The sequence below is a fragment of the Setaria viridis genome, chromosome 2 (assembly GCF_005286985.2).
Source record: "Setaria viridis chromosome 2, Setaria_viridis_v4.0, whole genome shotgun sequence".
NCBI lineage: Eukaryota > Viridiplantae > Streptophyta > Magnoliopsida > Poales > Poaceae > Setaria > Setaria viridis.
Genome location: NC_048264.2, coordinates 46,587,697 through 46,609,675, shown reverse-complemented (window position 1 = coordinate 46,609,675; position 21,979 = coordinate 46,587,697). Strand labels below are relative to the sequence as shown.

The 21,979-nt window shown below is 43.3% G+C and overlaps 3 protein-coding genes across 11 annotated transcripts; 2 read left to right on the top strand and 1 right to left on the bottom strand.

The window, feature by feature from the left end:
• The first annotated feature begins 657 nt into the window (after nucleotides 1-657).
• LOC117842122 (uncharacterized) lies at nucleotides 658-4,358 on the top strand. Its single transcript, XM_034722475.2, has 11 exons — nucleotides 658-918; nucleotides 1,190-1,272; nucleotides 1,365-1,500; nucleotides 1,580-2,073; nucleotides 2,170-2,217; nucleotides 2,447-2,621; nucleotides 2,740-2,852; nucleotides 2,945-3,041; nucleotides 3,194-3,413; nucleotides 3,563-3,722; nucleotides 3,832-4,358. Exons 1-11 carry the CDS (start codon nucleotides 717-719, stop codon nucleotides 4,246-4,248), a joined length of 2,145 nt encoding a protein of 714 aa, XP_034578366.1. The 5' UTR covers nucleotides 658-716; the 3' UTR covers nucleotides 4,249-4,358.
• A 9,883-nt stretch (nucleotides 4,359-14,241) lies between these two features.
• On the bottom strand, nucleotides 14,242-21,922 carry LOC117842418 (uncharacterized). Of its 5 annotated transcripts, none has more exons than XM_034722873.2 (10): nucleotides 20,679-21,903; nucleotides 20,119-20,198; nucleotides 19,925-20,018; nucleotides 19,649-19,747; nucleotides 18,810-18,902; nucleotides 18,599-18,718; nucleotides 18,351-18,451; nucleotides 18,067-18,139; nucleotides 17,842-17,952; nucleotides 14,242-15,750 (listed from the first exon to the last, which is right to left on the bottom strand). In XM_034722873.2, exons 1-9 carry the CDS (start codon nucleotides 21,414-21,416, stop codon nucleotides 17,890-17,892), a joined length of 1,461 nt encoding a protein of 486 aa, XP_034578764.1. In that variant the 5' UTR covers nucleotides 21,417-21,903; the 3' UTR covers nucleotides 14,242-15,750; nucleotides 17,842-17,889. The 5 variants fall into 5 exon arrangements, 4 of the variants coding, with proteins under 4 accessions (XP_034578764.1, XP_072147788.1, XP_034578763.1 ...); XM_072291687.1 differs by lacking the exon at nucleotides 14,242-15,750 and adding an exon at nucleotides 16,043-17,238; XM_034722872.2 differs by lacking the exon at nucleotides 14,242-15,750 and adding an exon at nucleotides 17,381-17,599 and having other exon boundaries at nucleotides 20,679-21,900.
• On the top strand, nucleotides 14,364-20,787 carry LOC117842419 (probable E3 ubiquitin-protein ligase BAH1-like 1). 5 transcript variants are annotated; one of them, XR_011897454.1, is made up of 11 exons: nucleotides 14,364-14,529; nucleotides 15,466-15,710; nucleotides 16,064-16,315; nucleotides 16,504-16,641; nucleotides 16,718-16,776; nucleotides 16,889-16,997; nucleotides 18,325-18,373; nucleotides 19,159-19,216; nucleotides 19,616-19,777; nucleotides 19,854-19,916; nucleotides 20,630-20,787. XR_011897454.1 is itself a non-coding variant. In XM_072291690.1 (7 exons), the coding sequence occupies exons 1-6, from the start codon at nucleotides 14,364-14,366 to the stop codon at nucleotides 16,992-16,994; spliced, it is 966 nt and encodes a 321-aa protein (XP_072147791.1). In that variant the 3' UTR covers nucleotides 16,995-16,997; nucleotides 18,325-19,217. The 5 variants fall into 5 exon arrangements, 3 of the variants coding, with proteins under 3 accessions (XP_072147791.1, XP_072147790.1, XP_072147792.1); XR_004637506.2 differs by lacking the exons at nucleotides 19,616-19,777; nucleotides 19,854-19,916; nucleotides 20,630-20,787 and having other exon boundaries at nucleotides 19,159-19,217; XM_072291690.1 differs by lacking the exons at nucleotides 19,616-19,777; nucleotides 19,854-19,916; nucleotides 20,630-20,787 and having other exon boundaries at nucleotides 18,325-19,217.
• Nucleotides 21,923-21,979: the final 57 nt, after the last annotated feature.

Below are 21,979 nucleotides of genomic sequence, written 5' to 3'. Positions count from 1 at the left end.
ATTTTTTTTTTCGGCAAACTTTTATGCCATTGAAGAATTGTGCTATATTTTGTCCATTTTCATAGCGGAATTTCCATTTAAAGCCGCGAAGATAAGAGATGGTATTTGTACCTTGTGTTCGTTACTTCGTTCTGATGAAAACATTTGTTTCGTTTTGTCAGAACTGAACTCAAACTGTCTTGTTGTCCCCCAGAGGCCCAGACTTTGGGCTGGGCTTCCATCGTGTCAGTGGGGTGGTATTTGGGCGCTGATGGATTCACAGAAGAGTAAGAACTTGTGTGACCTACTAGGTGCTGAACAGCTCTAAGTTTTAGGAAGCTTTTGACATGGGCATTTAGCTTTTGAAACATGGGCAAACATTGTATATTTACATATCCGACAATTACAAAAAAGGTTATATGCACAACACAAGCGAATATGTTTACACCTTTTAATATGAACCAAATTGGATGAATGCTGAATGCGCTGACTAAAATTCAAGCTGCATCAGGAGAAAATGGAGCAATTTAACCAGTTGAATTAGCTCCGTTTCATTAGCCGATCAGATCTTTTGTTTTTAAATACTTAGCCGATCAGATCAAATGACATCTTTTCAAGTTGTTCACGGCCTGACGAGTACTGTGCAGTCGTGTCCACCTTCTAAACCCATAAACCCCCTCTTGCAGCTAGCCCATATTCCCCCGCCGCCGACGCCGAAGCCCCACCCGACCAAATCGATGCCGTCGATCGCCGGCGGCGGGCGCGGGCGCCTCTTCGCCGCGCACCGGGACGCGATCTGGTGGCTCCGCCGCCGCCAGCACCCGCCCTTCTCGTCCCTCGTCGGCGGGGGAGGCCGAGGCGACGCGCCGCATCTGCCGGTGCTCATCGTCGGAGCTGGGCCCGTCGGGCTCGTCCTCTCCTTCCTCCTCACCAAATTCGGTAAGAGCCCCGTGCCCCTCGCGCGTCGCTGTTCCGAATCGTGCTTCTAAAGTAGTATAGGCGGTAGTGTTGAGCTGAGCGGAAGTTCAATGAGGGAACAGGACGAATGTGATGTGACGAAACAAGTCATCTCTCAAGTGCGCTTGCTAGTTTGGATGACTGCTTAGTGGTTCGACGAGCTTAGCTGCTTAATTTTTGGGAGGACTCGTGGAAATTCTTGTGAAGACTGGCAACCTCTGATACAGTCACTCGTTTGATTCCAATCTTGCAGGGATCAAATGCGCGGTGATAGAGAAGAATGTGGAGTTCACTCGCCATCCCCGAGCGCACTTCATCAACAACCGCACAATGGAGGTGTGTATTTTTACTAATGCACTCCTACCTCGCTATTGCAGCTTTATGTGTGTTGTTTGGGCGGTGGTTTCACGGGTGGTTGGCATTTTCAGATCTTCCGCAAGTTGGATGGCTTGGCAGGGGACATCGAGAGGTCCCAGCCACCTGTGGATTTGTGGAGGAAGTTTGTGTATTGTACTTCACTCTCTGGTTCCATTCTTGGATCGGTCGATCACATGAAACAGGAAGGCCAGTTCAGTTCTTCTCATGTTGAGCCTTGTTGTCTTGCACCTCTCTGCATATGTCTTCTGACGAGTAATTTTGGCAGATTTTGACAAGGTCATTAGTCCTATATCGGTTGCACACTTCTCGCAGTACAAATTAGTTGATTTGCTACTCAAGAAGTTGGAAGGTATTGGTTTTCAGACATGCTTTCCCAGTGAGATTGGTGACTCAGCGCAGGATTTGGGGTTGGAAAGCAAGATATTGATGGGGCATGAGTGCACATCCTTTCAGCAGACCGATGAGGGTATTTTGGTTGAAGCATCAGTTAACAATGGAGGGAAGATACGGAACAGAAAGCTACACTGTGGTCTTCTACTAGGGACAGATGGTGCAAGAAGCACCGTGCGTGAATTGGCAGGTATATCTATGGATGGTGAAAGGGACTTGCAGAAACTGGTCAGTGTGCATTTTCTTAGCAGAGATCTAGGCAGATATTTATCCAGACAGAGGCCTGGGATGTTGTTCTTCATTTTTAACCCAGGTGCAATTGGTGTACTGGTTGCACATGACCTGGAGAATGGGGAATTCGTATTGCAGGTATGTGAACCTTTGTGGTGTTGGAAGTAAGACGATCCATATACAGTTATGTAATCTTCATATGCGCACTAATACTAACTTATATTTTATTCTCAGATTCCATTTTACCCTCCTCAGCAGATGTTTGAAGAATTCAGCACTAAGGTGATTTCATTCTAGTAATTTTCTTGATTCTAGTTCGTTAGGTACTGAAATGCTATTTTCTGAATCAAGTTGTGTTTCAACATTTATTTCAGAAACACTCTTGCTGTAGTGCTCTTGAAACAACTTATTCATAGTACACTTGAATATGCTATACATAGATGAATTTGTAGACTAAATTTGATGGGTATATTTGCATCCTACTTAAATTTATGTTTTCTTGTCTTTCTAGGTATGTGAGCAAATTATTGTCAAATTAGTTGGATGGGAGCCTGCAGATATTCAGGTTTTAGACATAAAACCATGGGCAATGCATGCTGAAGTGGCAGAAAAGTACATTGGTTGCAACAATCGTGTAGTTCTCGTTGGCGATGCTGCTCACCGTTTTCCTCCTGCCGGTGGTTTTGGTTAGTGGTCTACTTTAAATTTTGATACTGAAATGTTACCATGTGTCCATATTAATATGCCTTACTATGCATATAAAGTCCAACAGTCAGAAACATGCATCTGCTGATTTGTTTACAGGAATGAACACTGGTGTTCAGGATGCACATAATTTGGCTTGGAAATTGGGCTTAATGCTGACTGGTGTTGCTTCACCATCAATAGTGCAAACTTATGAATCAGAGCGCCGACCTGTTAGACTCTTCTCACGGGCTTTCTGTTCATTCAATGTCAATGTCTCCACTTTAAAATTAATTAAGTGCCATAAATTGCTCGCTTATTGCAGGTTGCCATTTTCAATACAGAACTGAGTGTGGAGAACTTCAAAGCAGCAATGTCTATTCCTGCAACCCTTGGTCTTGATCCAACTGTTGCAAACTCAGGTAAAATGTCCTATTCCTGCATGATGAAGTAGACATTTTGTTGATTTTATTTATTTTCAACGTAAAATATTGACAACAAATTCAACTGACGATATACCTTGCTATCTGCCCCTTCTCATCTCATATATGCATTCCCTGCACATATTTGTCAGTGCATCAAGTTATTAATAGAAGCCTAGGATCAATCATTCCCAGAAATGTACAGAAGGCAGTGCTGGAAGGATTGTTTTCCATTGGTCGGGCACAAGTCTCAGATTATATTCTGAATGAGAAAAATCCCCTGGGGTCCTTGAGATTAGCAAGATTGAGAAGCATTCTTGATGAAGGAAGAAGTCTGCAGCTGCAATTCCCTGCAGAGGATCTTGGCTTCTGGTTAGTCTCATTACAACTGATCATTCTTCAAAAGAATATGTTTTTCTTTTCTTTCATTTTAGTTGCTGAGACAAAAAAGCTGGACAGAATATTCTCAGATCATGGTGAGATATGCAAATTTTCTTATGATCTTATTTGTGTGCTTTCAGCTATGAAGAAGGAGCAATACATGCTGAAAATTGCGGTGAGAAGACTCAGAAAGGAGTAAAACTAAAGCACTCGAGGGCATCAAGAAAGTACATCCCATCCGCAAAGGTTGGTTCGCGGCTACCCCACATGCTAGTAAGAGCACTGCCTGCTTCAAGTGAGGTTTGTCCCTTGGCACATAACCAATTCACTCATACACATGTTTTTTTGCTGTTACTCTACTGTTTTTGTTTTTTTGTTTTCACATTGCGACTGTGATCGATTCTTGCAGGGTGTGTTCTCAACACTGGATCTGGTAAGCAGGGATAAACTTGAGTTTGTTCTCATCATCGCACCACTGAAAGAGTCATATGAGATCGCCCGTACAACCCTCAAGGTAGCAGATGAGTTCAAGTTGTCAGCCAAAGTATGTGTCATGTGGCCACAAGGTTCTGCTGATGCGGAAGTGGAAGAGAGCAGATCTGAGCTAGTACCCTGGACGAACTATGTCGATGTCGAGGAAGTGCCTAGGGTATCTGGTAATTCATGGTGGGATATGTGTCAGATTAGCAGGAAAAATGTCATCCTGGTTAGACCTGATGAGCACATAGCATGGAGAACGGAATCAGACGTGGTGAGTGACGCTGATTCAGAAGTTACGGGAGTCTTTTCACAAATTTTGTGCCTAAATAATTCTCACCAGGTATAGGGATTTTCATTCATTGTCTGACTGGGTTTTACGGTGTCACTAAATTGGTATAGCAAAGAATCTGTTCGCGCTGTGATTATAACGATCAATAGATAATTGCATTCAAGTAATCGTTGGCATGCACCTGGGATGATGGTGAACACATTTTTTTCTTCCATACATGATGTTGAGGATAATTTGCCGGTTCCTTTTAGTGGAGTAGCATATGTGTTCTTTTGCTTTGAGCTCTCCTTTGTCGTCATAAGCTCAACTCAGCTTTTGGGATTATTACGATAAAAGTTTTGATTATAACTTTATATAATCAAAACTGAGTCCTTACTCCGGCCGGTGGTGGTGTACTGGTCAGGGAGGCCGGAGGCGTGCGATTTCGACCGCGTCGCAGAGCCATGAATCGACTGCCTTTTGGTCATTGGTGTGGCCGTGTGGGATCCGCTCGCGGCCGAGGGACCCCGTCCCATTTTTGTAGTTTTTGCATGTTGGCCCATTTAGACAGTTTCCTACAGGCCAGGACTCAGACGGCCAGAACCTGACCCAAGTTCACGGGCTCCGTCCAGTTTGCGGCCCATCTCAAGGTTGTTCATAACTTCAGAAATCAGAACGCGTGCCTCTTCCTCTCCTCCACCAGTCCTCGTATCCTCATGACACGGATAGCACAAACCCTAGCCGCCCTGGTGCAGAACGAACCTAGATCTGATCAGGAGGCCATGGATTTGCACACCTCCTCTTGGGCGCTGTTCCGACGTGGCCGGCGCTATTGTGTAGGGGCCGGTACCGGCGCCGGCCGGAGAGGCAAGTTCTACTTCAACGGCAGCCTAACCGAGCTGGGCGTGCAACTAGGGATCGGATACCCAGCAATTTAATTTTAGGATTTGATTGCAACGTACGTAACTAGTAACAACCAAGTTGACACCTTTTTTATCGTGCAAATTACCTGCCGGTCTTGGTCCCTGCGGCGTGTGGTCTGGTCCGGGATTAGAAAAGCTAGCTAGACGGCACTCATCAATTTTGCCTTTTGAGCTCTGTATAACTTTTTCACCACTACTGGTACATACTTCTACAGACCAGTGAATGAATTTCTCTGAAGCAAAGCAATTCTTCAGCTAGCCTTGTCAAAATTCAAAAGTACGTAGTTGAACACGGGATGCCGTACTAGAACCGTTGCCCATCTCTTATCATTCCTTAGCTTCTGTAGCTAGCAATGGACGGAGTAGCACTGTGGTAGACGTACGGTACGTACTTGGATGAAAAAGGAGCTCATGATCATCAGCTATTCAGCCATGACTGGGCATGCAGCAAATTCAAAAGGAATACGTATATGCATGTACAAACAATATATAATACGATAAGAGTTTGTACAAGCAAGCAGCAGTACTGGATGATATTTTCTCCCACGCGCATCCAACCAGCCGCGGAGGGGGTTGTGCGGGGATGAGGAGATGACGGGGGGTCCGTCCCGGCGAGGCGACAACGGGGGTCGCCGGCGGCGGCTAACCTTGGCGCCGCGGGCGAGCGCGGCGGCGGGGCTGCCAGCGGGCATCGAGGAATCTCAGGTATGGGATGCCTCTTTTTCAGATTCCGACGGGAGTGAAGGAGATCAGGAGCTGGGGAGTAGATGTGGGGTGCTCGACGAGAGCTCGGAGGAGGAGGGAAACGGGCGTGTTCGTCGGCGACGACAATCGGCGCCGTTCTTTAATTTTTCTCCTCAGCGAACCCGCTGGCCGGGGTGCGAAGCGGTGGCTCTCGCTTCTGGCCGCTGGCGGAGGAGTCGAGTTCGGATGAGGAGGAGGTCCGGCGTTCGCCGGAGCTGGAAGAAAAGTCGGAGGCGGAGTTCCTGCGAGATGCTACTTTAGCTGGTTTTACAGCGGATGATTTAAGAAGAGCTTTGGCTCGGTTGATTGTGGAGATGGAAATGCCAAACACCCGAGGACGCTTGCGCGGAGGGTAGTGGACGCCGGGGCGGCGCGGAGAAGACCTGAGGTCAGGCCATGGCGCGGTCCCCTTCCTAGGCGGGGGTCCTCACTGGAATGTTCACTAGGTGACATATGGGTGAAGGATCTTCGTTCTAAAGGACGAGCAAAGGGGAGGCTGAGGCTGACGGAGTTTGCCGATGCTGCTGTTCGGAGTGACTCTGACGCCGAGGTGTTCGTCGGTGCTCCGATGGCGGAGATGGCGGCGGAATCCTCAGATTCAGGCGATGGAAATTTTGAATATCGAACGGAACAAACGTTTCAGTTTCCTGGACCAAATGTTTGGGCTGGCTACTCGGGCTGTGTAAAGGTTGGGGCCCATCCATCTTTCCAGTGTGCGAGTGGTCTAGGGCATCTATTTACGAACGGAGGGAAACCCAAAGGTTTCGCGACGCATCGTCTTTCCACTGCCCAAAAACAGCACGCTTCGTTTGCATCTACTAAGCTACCTGCAACAAGCGATAAGGTGAGGGGGAGTGCTAAAGCAGTGATGCAGTGCGGAGCGGGATGGCACGCGCGACTTCCCAGGGGCGAGCCATGACAGGAGGAGGAGGCCATGACCGTGATGGTCGCCGGGGTTTTGGAGCAGAAGGGAGGTTCAGTGGAGGAGGTCATAGCGGAGGTGGCAGGACCCATGGAAGGGAATGGTTCCCAGCGACAGATAATGGTGGCGGCGCTAGAGGCCGAGGCCGCGGATGGCCGCGACTTGGTTTCGGAGTCAGGCGTGGAGGCCGTACCTCGAGGGATGGCTACCATGGACATGCAGGTGGATGGAACAAGCGGCAAGAGCAGGTAAAAGCAGGGCCGGGCCTCCAAAAATCCCAGGGGCAACGGTAACACAATTTTTAGAGCAAGAGCAATGCTTATGTTGGAAATAGCATTAAGGTGGGGCCTAAAAAAATGTAGCTTTTGTTACTGCTCCGCCCACAATGGTTCACAGTAAAAGGTGACATTAAGGTGGGCCTATTTCGTGGTAAAAAAAAAGGGTTCAATTCATCTACCGCACCCCCTCATCCCTATCACCTCACCATGCTGCTGGTCCTCTCTCCCGCTCACATCGTGCGCCCACCGCCCCTCGGTGGAATGGCGGACGGGCGGAGATCAGATAGGAGATCCTCAATTCGCTTATGTGATCAGGTGATTCGATTGCCAATTCCCCAATTCTCCATACCATTAATTATTAATTCACTATCAAGTTATTTAATTTCAACTGATTTATAACTATAATGTATTTATAATAATTTCAGCATTGTGGGGTATCATGTCGTCTAGAAAATATGAATCAGGTAACGAGAAAAAGAAAAGAAAAAGACGTGTGGATGAGTTGATAGAATCACTGTGGGATATCATGTACATATAATAATTTGATATGAATATTTCTTTTAGATACATTTAAGTATTTATTGGTAATATTTCATATATATTTATTATAATGTTTATATTAAAAGGTCCCGAGTTTTACTTTTGCCCCCGGTCTTCCCAAATCTCAGGACCGGCCCTCGGTAAAAGGTTGCGATGTTAGGCTTACAGGGAGACATGCCATGGGGAAGAAACTTGCTTTGAACTTTAGAGCCGAGAAAATGAGCAAGGAAAAAGATAACATGCCGAAAAGAGCTACAACAGAGACCAAGGGTGAAGATATTCAGATGGAGGAAGCAGTTGAGGGGAACGAAGGTGGCTGTGATGACGCAAGGCCGAGGGTTAGGTGCTTGAAATGCACAAAGAAGGGACACTTAGCGGCAAAGTGTTCAGTTGAGCTGTACTATGTAATCTGTAACAGCACTAAGCATGTGAATCATAGATGTCCAGTGCTCAAACAACCTCGGCCAATTGCGCATGTTGTGGGCTATGCAGTCCATGGACTAGGTTTATATCATATACCACATCCCCCTTTGCCTAGAGTAAGGAAGGTTTCAAAAATGACCTTAATCACAACAGTGGGAGGACAGCTAACCAAGGATCAGGTGCAAACCCAACTTCAAAGGATTTTTCCTAGTAAGTGGGAATGGGAACTTACTGACCATGAGGACAAGTCTTTCATCACAAAATTTCTTCAAACTCTAAATTGCAAAGGGCAATGGCCTTTGGAGGGGCTGATGTTAAGGAGCAGGGTATTCCACCAGATGTGAGATTGCAATTTGATGTTTGGCATGAAAAGGAGGAGGGTTTTTTGCTACCTAAAGTATGGATTAGAGTTGGGATGAGAAAGAATTAAGGGAGTTTCTTAATCTCTGGGCAGTTGGTTCCATGTTGGGATCAACACAAACAGTGGATATGGAAATGACAAGGAAGAATAATTTAGGGAGAGTTTTTGTGACGGTTCTTAATCCAACATTGATCTATCCACATCTTGATGTGGTGATAGGGGATCATTATTTTGAGTTGGAGTTTGAAGTGGAAAGAATAGGGGTGGATGAGAATGGAGAAGAAATAGTAATTGAATGGAGTGGAGATGCGGATGGAGAAGGGGAAGAGGAGGGAGATGGGGAGGACCATTCACCAGAAGATCCAGAGATGAGTAGGGAAACAAAAGGGAGGAAGAGTTCAGAAGGGCTTAATGAAAGGAAGGGAGGAGATAATGGTGGAAAACATACTGGTCATGCTAAACATGATGGGGCAGGTTTGGACTCTCTCAGGGAGAAAGTACAGAAGATGAATAAGCAGGAATTCATGTCTTTCCTAAAGGAAAAGATAGAGGTAATCCTAGATATTTCAGTACACAAGACACTTGAGGAACTAGCGGAGAAAGTTTTGGCTGAGGATAATGAGTCTTCATTGATGAATACAAATTTAGAGGAGATGGAGAGGGATTATGAATCTGACCGCATTGTGGACCAGCTAATGGGTTGTGATAGGGTGAACACTCTTGCTCATTCCGATGACAACAATGTTGGCAAGGAGTGGCAGGCTATTCAGAATATTTAGGAAGAAGAGATGGAGGGAACGGAGGACTCTTTGTAGAAAATAGTAATGCAGACACCAAAGACATTTGGGAGGGCTAAATCACCTTCTAATATTTATGCTTGGTTTGGTGATGGAGAGTTCCTAGTGGCTGCAGCCATACCAGAGGTGGTAATATCTCCTACTAGGGCTAGTCGAGGCTGGTGCATGCTACTGGTAAGCATACCTTGGTGAAGGCTGAGCGGAGGGCGGTAGAAAGAATTTGGAGAACATGGAAGGTAACCTGTCAAAAACCTTTTGTTGTCCTTTAATTTTAAGCAATGCTGTACATAACATTAAATAACTAGGAGTGTGTTGTGGTTCCACATATAGTGAAGTTGCTTATTCAGTAAAACAACTCATTTGGATAGAAAGTTCTAGTGTTTCCCATATACCTTGTCCTGATGACATGGTTAGTCAATTTTCACATGATAGAGGAACTGATGATGATAGCATAGATTTGTTAGAACAGATTATTGTTAAACAGCTTTGTGGGGAGCTTGTAGTGGAGATTTTTGATGATGACAACTATCACATAAGTAGTGAACAAATTGCTGTCACAAAAAGAAATAAGTCTAGCGCTAAGTCGCAAAGAAAAAAGACTTGTAAGGTGAAATTGTCAAATAAGCTAAAAATGGTTTCCAAATGAGAGGAATTTTCTGGAATAGCAAAAGTCTTAATGATTTGGCTAAAATAAGATTCCTTGCTGACAATGTTAAGGAGCATAACTTAGATTTTATTGCTCTGCTAGAAACAGGAAAAAAGAATTTCACCCAATCGACGCTTATTAATTTTTGTGGGGGAAGAAATTATATTTGGCATTGGACAGAACTCATGGGAGATCAGGAGGTATTTTACTAGGAGTGAATCTAGACATTATTGACATACAGAGTATAGATGAAGGAGATTTTTATGTGAAGTTCCACCTGAGAAATAGGAAAGACAATTTTCAATGGGTGTTACTGGATATTTATGGGGCAGCCCAACCTGAGTTCAAGGAAGTTTTTCTTAGTTCATGCGTGTAGAAAAAGAATCTACCTATTATGCTTGGAGGTGATTTCAATATCATCAGAAACCCAAGTGAGAAAAACAATGATAGGTATGATAATAAGTGACCTTTCCTATTTAACACCATTATCGATGGCTTAAATTTAAGAGAGATCGAGATGTTTGGATGCAAATTCACATAGGCTAATTCTTTGGAAACCCCAACTTACAAAAAGCTTGATAGAGTGCTGGTAAGCACGGAATGGGAACAGAAATTTCCCCTGGCCACAGTTGTTGCCCTGAGTAGGGAGATTTCAGACCACACTCCATTGCTTATGGACACCAGGGAAGGCAGTTAGACCAAGAAACAAGCTTTATTTAAGTTTGAGCTTGGTTGATTTTTAAGAGATGATTTTTTTGAGATGGTGTCAGACGTTTGGAACAAAGAGAAGAAAGGTTCTACGCCCATGCAAAAATAGCAGAATAAAATTAGGAGGCTGTGACAGTTTTTAAGGAGCTGGGTTAAAAGTATGAATAGGGTATATAAGAGAGAAAAACAAGAACTTCTTAGGAAGGCAAGAGATTTAGATAAAAAAGCTGAATCTCAGCTTTTGACACAACAGGAAGTCGATTTAAAATAAAGTATTAAGGATAGGCTAACTCAACTCCTTATAGAGGAAGAAATCATATGGTTTCAAGGAGCCAAAACTACAGAGCTTCTACAACGAGATAATAATACCAAGTACTTCCAGTTGATAGCAAATGGCAAAAGAAGAAAAACTAGAATATTTTGACTTGAGCAAGAAGAAGGAGTTATAGAAGGGGAAGAGAACCTTAAGAAATATATCACAAAATACTACAAAGGGTTGTTCGGCCTTGTAGAGAGAAACAATATCCTTGAATGAAGCTATGACCGAAGATATCCCTCAAGTGGTTAATATAGAGAATGAAGTCCTAACAGAGTGTTTCACTGAAAAAGAGGTTAGAGATGCCATTTTTCAAATGAAACATAATAAAGCACCGGGCCTGATGGTTTTCTGGTTGAGTTTTATCAAGTGTTTTGGAGCCTCATAAAAGATGACCTAATGGACATGTTTAAAGATTTCCACAAAGGCAAGCTCCCTCTTTTTAGCCTAAATTTTGGGATTTTAACTCTGATCCCAAAATTAAAGGAAGTTAAGATGGTACAACAATATAGACCGATTTGTATGCTAAATGTTAACTTCAAAATCTTTACAAAAGTTGTGGCTAATAGATTTAGTATAGTGGCAAATAAAGTTATTAGACCAACACAGACGGCTTTCTTACCAGGAAGATACATTATGGAGGGGTAGTCATTTTGCATAAAATGATTCATGAGCTCCATAGGAAAAAGAAAGATGGGATTATTCTCAAACTAGATTTTGAGAAGGCCTATGATAAAGTAAATTGGAATTTCTTACAACAAGCTTTAAGAATGAAGGGCTTTTCTCCTTTATGGTGTAACTAGATAGAGAACATTGTGAGTGGGGGCAGTGTGGGAATCAAAGTAAATGATGACGTTGGGCATTTCTTCCAAACCAAAAAGGGCTTGAGATAAGGTGATCGCTTGTCACCCATTCTTTTTAACGTTGTGACAGATAGGCTAGCAGTGCTGATCTCAAGGGTTAGAGAGAATAACCCGTTTAGGGGCCTAGTGCCCCATTTGGTGGATGGAGGCTTATCCATCCTCCAATATGCTGATGATACAATAATCTTTATGGAAAATGATTTAGAGCAGGATAAAAATTTAAAAATGGTGCTATGTGCCTTTGAAAAGTTATCCAGTCTCAAAATCAATTTTCACAGGAGTGAATTGTTTTTTTTGGGATGCTAAGGAAGTGGTAGGAGAATATGTGCAGCTTTTTGGCTGTAAAGAAGGATCCTTCCCTTTTAGATATCTTGGCATACCAATGAATCACCATAAGATATCAAATAAAGATTGGGGTTTGATTGAAGAAAGATTTTAGAAAAAATTTATAGTTGGAAGGGCAAGATGCTATCAGAAGGAGGAAGACTAGTGCTAATAAACTCAATACTCTCCAGCTTACCTATGTTCATGATGTCATTTTTTGAATACCTAAAGGTGTTTTTAGAAAATTGGACTATTACAGATCTTGTTTCTTTGGCAATCTGCTGAACACAAGAAAAAGTACAGATTGGCAAAATGGAGTATATTGTGTCAACAAAAGAGTATGGGTGGGCTAGGAATTATTAATCTGGAATTTCAGAATAGGTGTTTGTTAAGCAAATGGCTATATAAACTCGTACACGAGGATGGTATTTAGCAAAATTTGCTCAGGCAAAAGTATTTAAACAATAAGATGTTGACACAGGTTACTAAGGAACTGGGGACTCATAATTCTGATCCGGCCTCATGGAGGTTAAATTCATATCCAAAGGTCGTTTTAAAATCCAAAGTGGCAACCAAACTAGATTTTGGGAGGACTTATGGGTTGGAAATGAGACTTTAATGGATAGATACCTCTCTTTGTACAACATCACTAGGAAGAAAAATGAATCTGTTGCTTAAGTGCTAGGCACAATTCCTCTCAATGTGTCCTTTAGATGTGCATTGACAGGAAACAAATTGGCTCAATGGTTTGATCTGGTTGCAAGAGTGGCAAATTGCTCGCTGAACGAGCAGGATGACGTGTTTGTTTGGAATCTGAATAAGAGCAATAAATTCATAGTTAGGTCCATGTATACAGACCTAATGAGGACTGAGGGAACACCATCAAGGTGTGTGTCATGGAAGTTAAAAATACCACTCAAAATTAAAGTTTTCTTGTGGTATTTGAAGAAGGGGTCATTCTAACAAAGGATAATCTAGTTAAAAGAAAATGGCAAGGCAACACCAAATGTTACTTCTGTAGTTGTAATGAGACTATACAACATTTGTTTTTTGAATGTTATATAGCAAGGTTTGTTTGGAATGTTGTGCGTATTACTTTCGGTATTCAACCACCAAGTAGTGTCTATAATCTATTGGGTTCTTGGCTTAGAAATTTCTCTTTGAAGCTTAGAAATCAAATTCTTTGGGAGCTACAACTCTTTGTTGGGCTATTTGGTTGAGTAGAAATGATGTTGTATTCAACAGAAACACCCCTAACTCTTATATGCAGTGGACAAGAAGTTGGTCACTGCTATCTAAAGAAGAGAAGATTAATCTAAAAGAAAGCGGTTAAAAGCTGGAAGTCACAGTGATGGCGATTTTCAGCAACTTCGGTTGGAAAGTCAAGAATAGGCTTCAGTGCTAGAGTCTGTAGTTTTTCTTTCATTTGAATGCTTTGTTCTGCCATACATTGGCGGTAGCCAAGTGCTACTTTTTGTTTCTGTTCTGTTTGGCTGTAGACATTCACTGAGAATGGTTGAGGTCGGATATTTTTCCTTAATTAAAAAAAGCAGTACTGGGTCAAATTCCCTGTGGAGGCCAAAGAGAGCGCTACGGAATTCGGGATACACGTGGCTGATAGAGACCATGCCGGAATTGGAATTGATTAGACGGCAGTCGTGTTGAAAAACGGTGCGACCTGCTAGCGTTTATCGAATTGGACACTAGAATTGGAAAAGAATTGGACACTAGAAGGAAATCCAGCGTCCCGCGACGTATACGACCCTAAACATGCGTTCAATCCATAGATTGAGCACAGGCTAGCTGCTACAGCTACACGTGCGGTGCCCAAGCGCGCATCATCAAACCGGGGAAACAAACAAAAGCTTCCTTGAAGAAATGCATCATCAAAGCAGGAAAAGAAAGCTTCCCGAAGAAATGGCATTTCGGCATCAGAGTAGAGCATGGCAGGAAACGAGCGGCGTATGCGAGCAGGCAAGTCCTTTCCAACCCCACTACTAAAAGAAGACATGGAATGCATTTGGCTCTGCCATCCGGCGCCTTCCTTTCCTTTCCTTTGGCTCACCTGTCACCTCCTCCTATAAAGGAAAGCGGAGGAGCCCGTCGGCTTCGGCTCTTGCAAAAAGCCTCCCACTCCCGTCAACCACGCCGCACGAGCCCGTGGGCGACCTCCCTTTTCCTCGACCCTATCTTGGCATGCATTCTGCTCGAGCTCCATCATATCCGAAGCATCCGCAGCAATCCCATTCGCTCCCCGTTGATCCTACGAGACTCCTCTGATCCCGCCACCTCCTACTCGCGTCTCATCCCTTGCTCAGCCAGAGCCCCAGCCAACCACCAAGTTTCACATGAAGTTTGCCAAGAAGTATGCGACGTACATGAAGGGGATGGAGGCGGAGCTCCCCGCCGTGGGGCTCAAGCGCCTCAAGAAGATGCTCAAGAAATGCCGCTCCCACGACGGTGCCGCCGCTGGCTCCCCCGCCGCCGCCGACCGCTGCCCCGGGCATTGCTCTGGTAAAACACGAAACTAGCTTGCTAGTCTTCATTTCCTTTCCTGCTCTGAGCCAATTTCCATCGTTAAGCAAGTAGATTAAAAAAAACCTTCACTTCGTTCGCTTAAGCAAAAGGACACCAAGCCTTTGAGCAGGATTGCAACTGCTCGATGTCAGGTGGCAATATTTTTGCATTGTAAGCGCGTCATATGCCTGCAGGTTCGATCCGCTCGACAGTTTCTTCACGGAACACATACCCCGTCCTGTTGGCACCTGTCTTATGGTTTTACGAGTTCAACAAGTTTTATATTTCGAGTTCTACGAGTCGATCCTTCCTGACAAAGTCCACCTCACTTCACCTTGTTGACGTTCCTCCTATTGCAATATCTTTTTGTGAATGTCTGGTTTCATGGTTTGTTTATCAACATGACAACATCCTGACCTTTCATTCTTGAAACCAAAAGTTTGCTTTGTCCGTTGAAAACAACCCTTGGAGCATAAGCCAGTTGTATTTCGTTTAGCTTTTCACCCGATCTATATGCATACGCCTGTTTTGAAGGTAAGGCCTATATTGTGGGTTGGAGATTTCTCTACCGGCACTGCAAATTTTTAGTCCTGGATTAATGTAGATTATATCAACCAAAAATACAGTAGCATATATCTCGGTAAACGGTGTCTGTGGTGCAACCATTGGCCCTTGGCCGCACTAGGTCGTACTACCTGTCAAATAATTTGCAAGTGCTTACCCTCTTCCAGTGCAGAGGTGCCGAAGATGATGGCATCTGTAAACAAAAGGCCACTTGTCATCCACCGTGTCGATCTAGCATTTGAATGACGCATTCTTTTTTAACCAAGACTTGTCTACTCTGATTTTGGGGGATGACTTTGGGGATGCCTACCTCTTTTGTATATTGCCTGTCATTTTTGGTTCACTAAAGAATTTCTAACAAACGTGCAGTGTGCGATGGGAGTTTCTTTCCATCTCTTCTGAATGAGATGTCGGCTGTTGTCGGTTGCTTCAACGCAAAGGCCAAGAAGCTGCTGGAATTGCACCTGGCGTCAGGCTTCAAGAAATACGCCATGTGGTTCACCAGCAAGGGTGACGAGAGCCATGGGAAATTGATACAGCAAGGCAAAGACTTGGTTACGTATGCAATTATAAATGCCGTGGCCATGAGGAAGATTTTGAAGAAGTATGACAAGGCATGACCTTCGACTCAAGCATCTTGCACTTTCTTAGTACCTGAGATGAGAAAACAATATCACTTCGATTCTCTTAATATAATACTAGAAAAAAATAAAATAACTAGAAAGCGTGCACCAAGTTTGCATACATTTACCAGGACCTTTGTTTTTTTGAAGTGCATAAGGTGCTATAGGGTGCGTTATCGTTAGGGTAACTGTATATTTGAGCTGCATTACCATTTTTTATAGACTGAAAAGGAGCTAAATCCACACACACAAAAAGAGATCCATCTGCCTTTGCATTTCAGATTATAATAACTAGGTGTGAGTAGTAAGCACTCACAAAGAAGTAAAAGCAACTCCTTTTCCAGATACATTACTCAAAGCAAGGGCAAGAATTCAAAGCTCAAGCTCAGAGTCTGCACATTGAGATACTTCAATCCCCATGGCTCTGTGAGCTGATGGCATTCTACATGAACTTGAGAAGGAGCAAGAAGAACAAGGCTGCAATTGAGCTCTTCAGTGACTGTTCCCTCATATTCGATGATGACAGACCAACGCTCTCATGCAATCTCTTTGACTCTATGCATGTTGACATTAGCTTGACATGTTCCATTTGCTTGGTGAGCTAACTTCTGACAACGATAGAGCAATTTTGCTCTATGGACTTCCATTACAAATTTACGTTAACAATATATGCTGATTACACTGTCCAAGTTGCATGGGAAAGAAATATTCCTTTTGTAACTTCTTGTTCCTTGTGATATTTAAGCCCACCGTCCAATTCTCTTTTTTATTCTTGCTTTTGCAGGACACAGTGTTCGATCCAGTCTCTCTTTCTTGTGGTCACATATTTTGCTACTTGTGCTGCTGTTCTGCTGCATCTGTGACCATTGTTGACGGGCTAAAGTCCGCAAATCACAAATCAAAATGTCCCCTATGCCGACAGGTAAACAATTTATCACTTAATTTCAATGAGCAGATACTTGGACACTGCTCAAACAACCATTCTATCTTCATTGCAGCAAGGGGTCTTTCCTGATGCTGTGCACCTGGATGAACTCAATATGCTACTGAGCCATAGGTAAGTGTGCCTATACAACCTCCCAGAAGTAAAGAGAGATTAAAAAAACTGCTCTCTGTTTTTCATCTCTTGATTATGTATTACTAATACACAATTGTTAATATCCCAACAGTTGTCCAGAGTACTGGGAGAAGAGGACGCAATCAGAGCGAGTTGAGCGTGTTCGCCTGGCTAAGGAGCATTGGGAGTCACAGTGCAGAGCATTCTTGGGCATCTAGATAGTGAGTTTCTACCAGTGGAAACTTGGTTCAATTTGTCAAGATTTTTGTCGGTAGATCATGCTTTGCCACAACTCTTTTGGTAATAAAGTTGGATCTAACCTCTGTTGATAGAATTTACCTGTAAGCAGTTCACTTTTGTGCTCCTAGCTTGGCTGCAGAAAGAGAGCAACTGTAGTGGCTGTTCAAGTGTAATTGCATGTGTTTACATGTAACCCTCTTGATTCACCTTTGTGATTTTATCCTAAAAGTATGAAGTAGTTCCATCATTTTTCTGGACCACTTTGAGTCCATATACATCGAGTTTACATAGGACGTATGGTTGCAGGACTCCTGCATCTATGCACAACCGAAGATCCACACTGAAGTCATGCAATCGCTGGCTCTAGTTTCCAACAGCATATGTTATGTTTATGTCAAAGGGAACAAAACGAACTATGTGTCAGTTACTTGTACTACCTCAGTTACAACTTACAAGGGTGAGAGTACTGAGTCAAACTACTTCTGAACTCATACATTTTCTCTAGCCAAGCATTATCATCTTAACCAACTTATCTTTTCCCTTCTCCCTACTCTAGCAAAATCAGGTCCTAGATAATACATGCCTGCAAAGATGTAGTGTCATGGACATGATTTGACACCAACAACTTATAATAACATCTCCAGAGTTCAACAGAAAAACATACTCCCCCCGTTCCAAATTGTAAGTCGTTTTGGAATTTTAGACAAAACATATATCTAGATGCATAGCAAAAGCTATGTATCTAAAAAACCAAAATGACTTACAAATTGGAACGGAGGGAGTATTTAATTTGTATCGTTGCTGGAAAAAATGCAAGAAGAATACCTGACTTGACAGGATGTCAAAGAATATTAGCCATACAATGGCCATTCTTCAGTCAGCTCTTAATCTCAAAATCTCTTTTGCTGTTCGTTTCCTAAAATACATCATGTGTTCCTGCAAACAATAGCTCATTTAGACAAATCCAATCTACATGAACAAGGTAAATGCATAAAGATAGTTTCCTCGTAGAACTTTACGTGTAACAATATACTTAACCAATCAACTTACCTGACTGAAAGATGGTTCAAGACCTCTGCTATGGAAATCGATGTATTTGAGCATAAACATACCACAATCCCACCTGTAACAATGTAAAGGTGTCAAACATATCCAGGCTGCTGATTGCTATGTACAGCATAAATTTAGGATAGAAAACACTTGGATGTTGAAAATGCAGTATTGTGCTCAACACTGGAATTTAATACTTTATATGATTTCCTTTTCTGGAACCAAAGAAATAAACAATCGCACACTGAATTTATGCAGTGATCAGTACTAGAAGGAAGAAGTACCCATTATGCTGCAAAGGAAGACGGTCTGATACTTCTACCACCCAAGAACTAGTGTCTATCTCTATACTCTTGTCCTTCAATTCGTCCATGATATATCTAGTCTGGCACAAACAGAAAACATAATTTAGACCTTCAACCTCACAATAGTATATACAATAATCACAAAACTGGAATAGTTTGCAACCCCATGCATTTCAGACAATGAACTCTAGTAGCAATGTAACATTCGGTTTGGTGGGTAAGCTTACCAGTACTCTCAGTACATCATGGCCCGAACCTCCAAGAGAATCAAGATATTGGAAAGTTTTATCCTTCATGTTTATAACTGCCAGGCACCAATGTATATCTCTATGTACTGGAATAAAGATCTGTATGATAAATTATGACAATCAGTTGAAATGTGGGAAATAAGCATATAAAAGGGGGGAAAAGGACAGTAGAAAAAAACAGCAACTTTACTTTCTCACACTCAGTAAGTCCATATCCCAACTTTTTGAATGTTGTCCATCTTCTGACAGACTGATAGTCATAACCAGCTATTCCACAAGTAAGCTGGGCAATAATTAAGAAGTTGTGAGATCTGCAAGACACTAGCCAAATGCTAAAACAAATGAGAAGAATTAACTTGTAATTTAAAGGAAAGTTAGACTCCAATCATATGCTGGTATTCTAGCTAAACTGAGATGGATGCTAAGACAAAAAAAGGTGATCTTTTATAATGTATAATTCTTGCATGTAAATGAGGCAATAAAAAAAGTAAGGAGTTCTGGCAGAAGCTAATTTGTCAATGCCATTTTCTGAACTCCAGGAGAACAGGAAAATGTGTTCAATTTACGAAAAGAAGACCAAACACATGTATATATCAGGTAATCACTATATGTTCTTTTATATATGCATAAGAAGACCAAACAGATATATTGTGAGCTTCAAGGTAAGGGTCCGGAATCAAGTTATCACTATGCAGATCAGTTAACTTGTTAAAGAGACCATCTACTATGAGGTAGATGCCTGTTCATAAATTATTGTACAATCTCACATTCTGATTTCCAATAGCAAAACTTGCTGATATTAACCAAGATCCATCTTGACAAGACGTAAACCATTGATTAACCAATAATTAAATCCCTGATTGGTAATGCTTTTGCTACCTATGCAGTATAAGACCATAAGTCCCAAATAGGATTTATATATATATATATATATATATATATATATATATATATGCAAATAGGCCCAACATTTTAAAAGGCATTCTATATTTGCAGTACAGGAAGAAAAGACAATGTGGTCTGACAAACCTTCTTGTAAAAGAATGTATTGAAGAAATGGCATTTCAAAAACCTTTGGGGCTCCCTTTCTGCCCTCTCCTTCAACAATTCGATATATAAATTGATGACCTGCAAGGAGGAAAAACTATAACACCAGAGGTAGCAATATGACCCTAGCATCACACAGATATGTTGAAGCATCATTTAACATCTCTTTCAATATGTTCTGTCTCAGATGAAGAAAAGGTATTCAGTACACTTGTTTCAAAAGAAGAAGAAGAAGAAGAGATCAGTACAGGTATTCACCTCATCATTTAACCAACCACGAGGTCTCAAGCATTCAAGTTTTTCTTTAGTAATCGCAATGTTAGAAGGCTCATGCATCACTATGATTTCATTACTGCAAAAAGTAGAGAGGAGGAATCAGAATGCCACTTAATTGCACCAACATTATCAAGCAAAAGTTGCATACAAAATCAAGCATTGGATGCAAAGAATACCTATGACCACTATCATATAGAAGATTGTTAACTTCTCTTTCATCTTTGTCGGTTAGAGGTGTAAATAGTTCGGACAGATCCTGCAATAAACAAGTACAAAAATTCTTGCATGTCAATGATGTTACTACATATGAAAAGCTAATTAAAGAAGTCACAACCAATGAAGGGTAATTGGCCAATATGCTAATTTATATGTTTGACACAGTAGAAACTACCAAAGGAAGATTACTTTTAAAATTGAGTTTATACAGACAGATCATAGTGTCTACTGAAATTTAAGGCTCAAAAGGAAGTTACAATACCCTGGATCTTTGGTGGTATTCACCCTAACTAATAAATGCACAATAGTTATTTAGATGAGCTACTTCCACAAGTATATTTCACAGAACACAGTTCATAAAACCTTAATGCGCACGAGCCAATTTACTACTCAAATGAACAAGCCATGTGTTTGTTTTCTCAATATACTCCATGAATCAATAATGGCTACCTACTTGTATCTATGGGACAGCACAGAGCACACCGGGGAATTCAGTATGCTTGAGCTCCTAGAGACTCACCTCGAATCCTGACTCACGCAATCTCGTCCACTCGAGTGCCTCATTGTGGAACGGCGCCCTCTTCTCCGGCGGCGTTGGAGACTCCAGTGCGGAGACGCTCCAATCGCCAATTCCCCTCCTCACGACATCGACCTTCTCCGGTTCAAGGTCCGGCTCCAACGTGAGATCCACTACTTCCGGCGACCCCTCGAGCCGCTCCCTGCGCACATCCAAGCCACCGTCGCTGGTCGTCTTCCGCAGCAGCTGTGAGATGAGGTTACCCATGTTTACTGAAGCGGGATTCCGGCGACTCCAGGGGGCTGGTGCGCCGGTCGCGAGGAGGAACCGGAGGGCGAAGGGGCGAAGGCCAGGGAAGCGCCTAACCCTGGAAAAAGGTCTGCGGCTGCGGCGGGTAGTGGAGATGTGGTGGCGGGCGTCGTCGAAGCGGAGCTTGCGGCGGCGGCGCGGGGAGGAGGCTAGCGCGATGCGGAGGTTAAACGGTAGGACGGCAGGGAACGGGCTGGTGCTGGGGAGGCGGTTGCTGCGGCAACGGCAGAGGCGAGCCGGAGATGTGCTCTCGTCGTGGCAATGCTTGCAGGGAAGGTGAGGCGCGCTGGCGAGCGCGATGCGAAGGCCGAAGCACCGGACGGCGGGGAACGGGGTGGGAGCGAGGAGGCGGCGGCGGCGAGTCGGGGAGGCGCCCCCGTGAGCATCGTCGCGGCGGCGCTTGCGGCAGTGGCGGGCTGCAGCGCTGCTCATGCCGCCGAGGGACGGCGGCGCATGGGATGGCGGCGTGCGCGCGGTAGCTGGGAAGTGTTGGCGGCGGCCGCGAGGAGGAAGGGGAGGGGAGGGAACTGCGAACGGGGAAATGGATGCTGGCGGCGGAGTTTGGATTTGAAATCGGGGACAGGGGATCGACGGGATCAAGTAGCCGCCGGTAATTTCGCGTCTAATTTCGATTACGGTACAAAGTACAAACCGTAAACATATCGAAACGGTGATAATTTGATACTTTTTGTCACCCGCAAAACCTTGTCAAAACCTTGTAGCAATACTTCATGAACCGTAATCAAAACTTTGAAATTAAGCTCATGAAGTATTGCTGAAGCCGGATCCTAAAAACCGAGAATTTTACTCATGAATTACTGGTGAGTGGATCACATAAACCGGTAGAATGTGAAAATAGGTTAGATTTCAAAATCCAGTGAAAGTCGGATCATAGTAAGAGGCGATCATAATGAAACCCGTAATCAAACTTCAATAACTATGCTGTGGTGGTGGTGGAGGAGGCGAGCGCGGTGGAGAGTTAACGAGATGTTGTC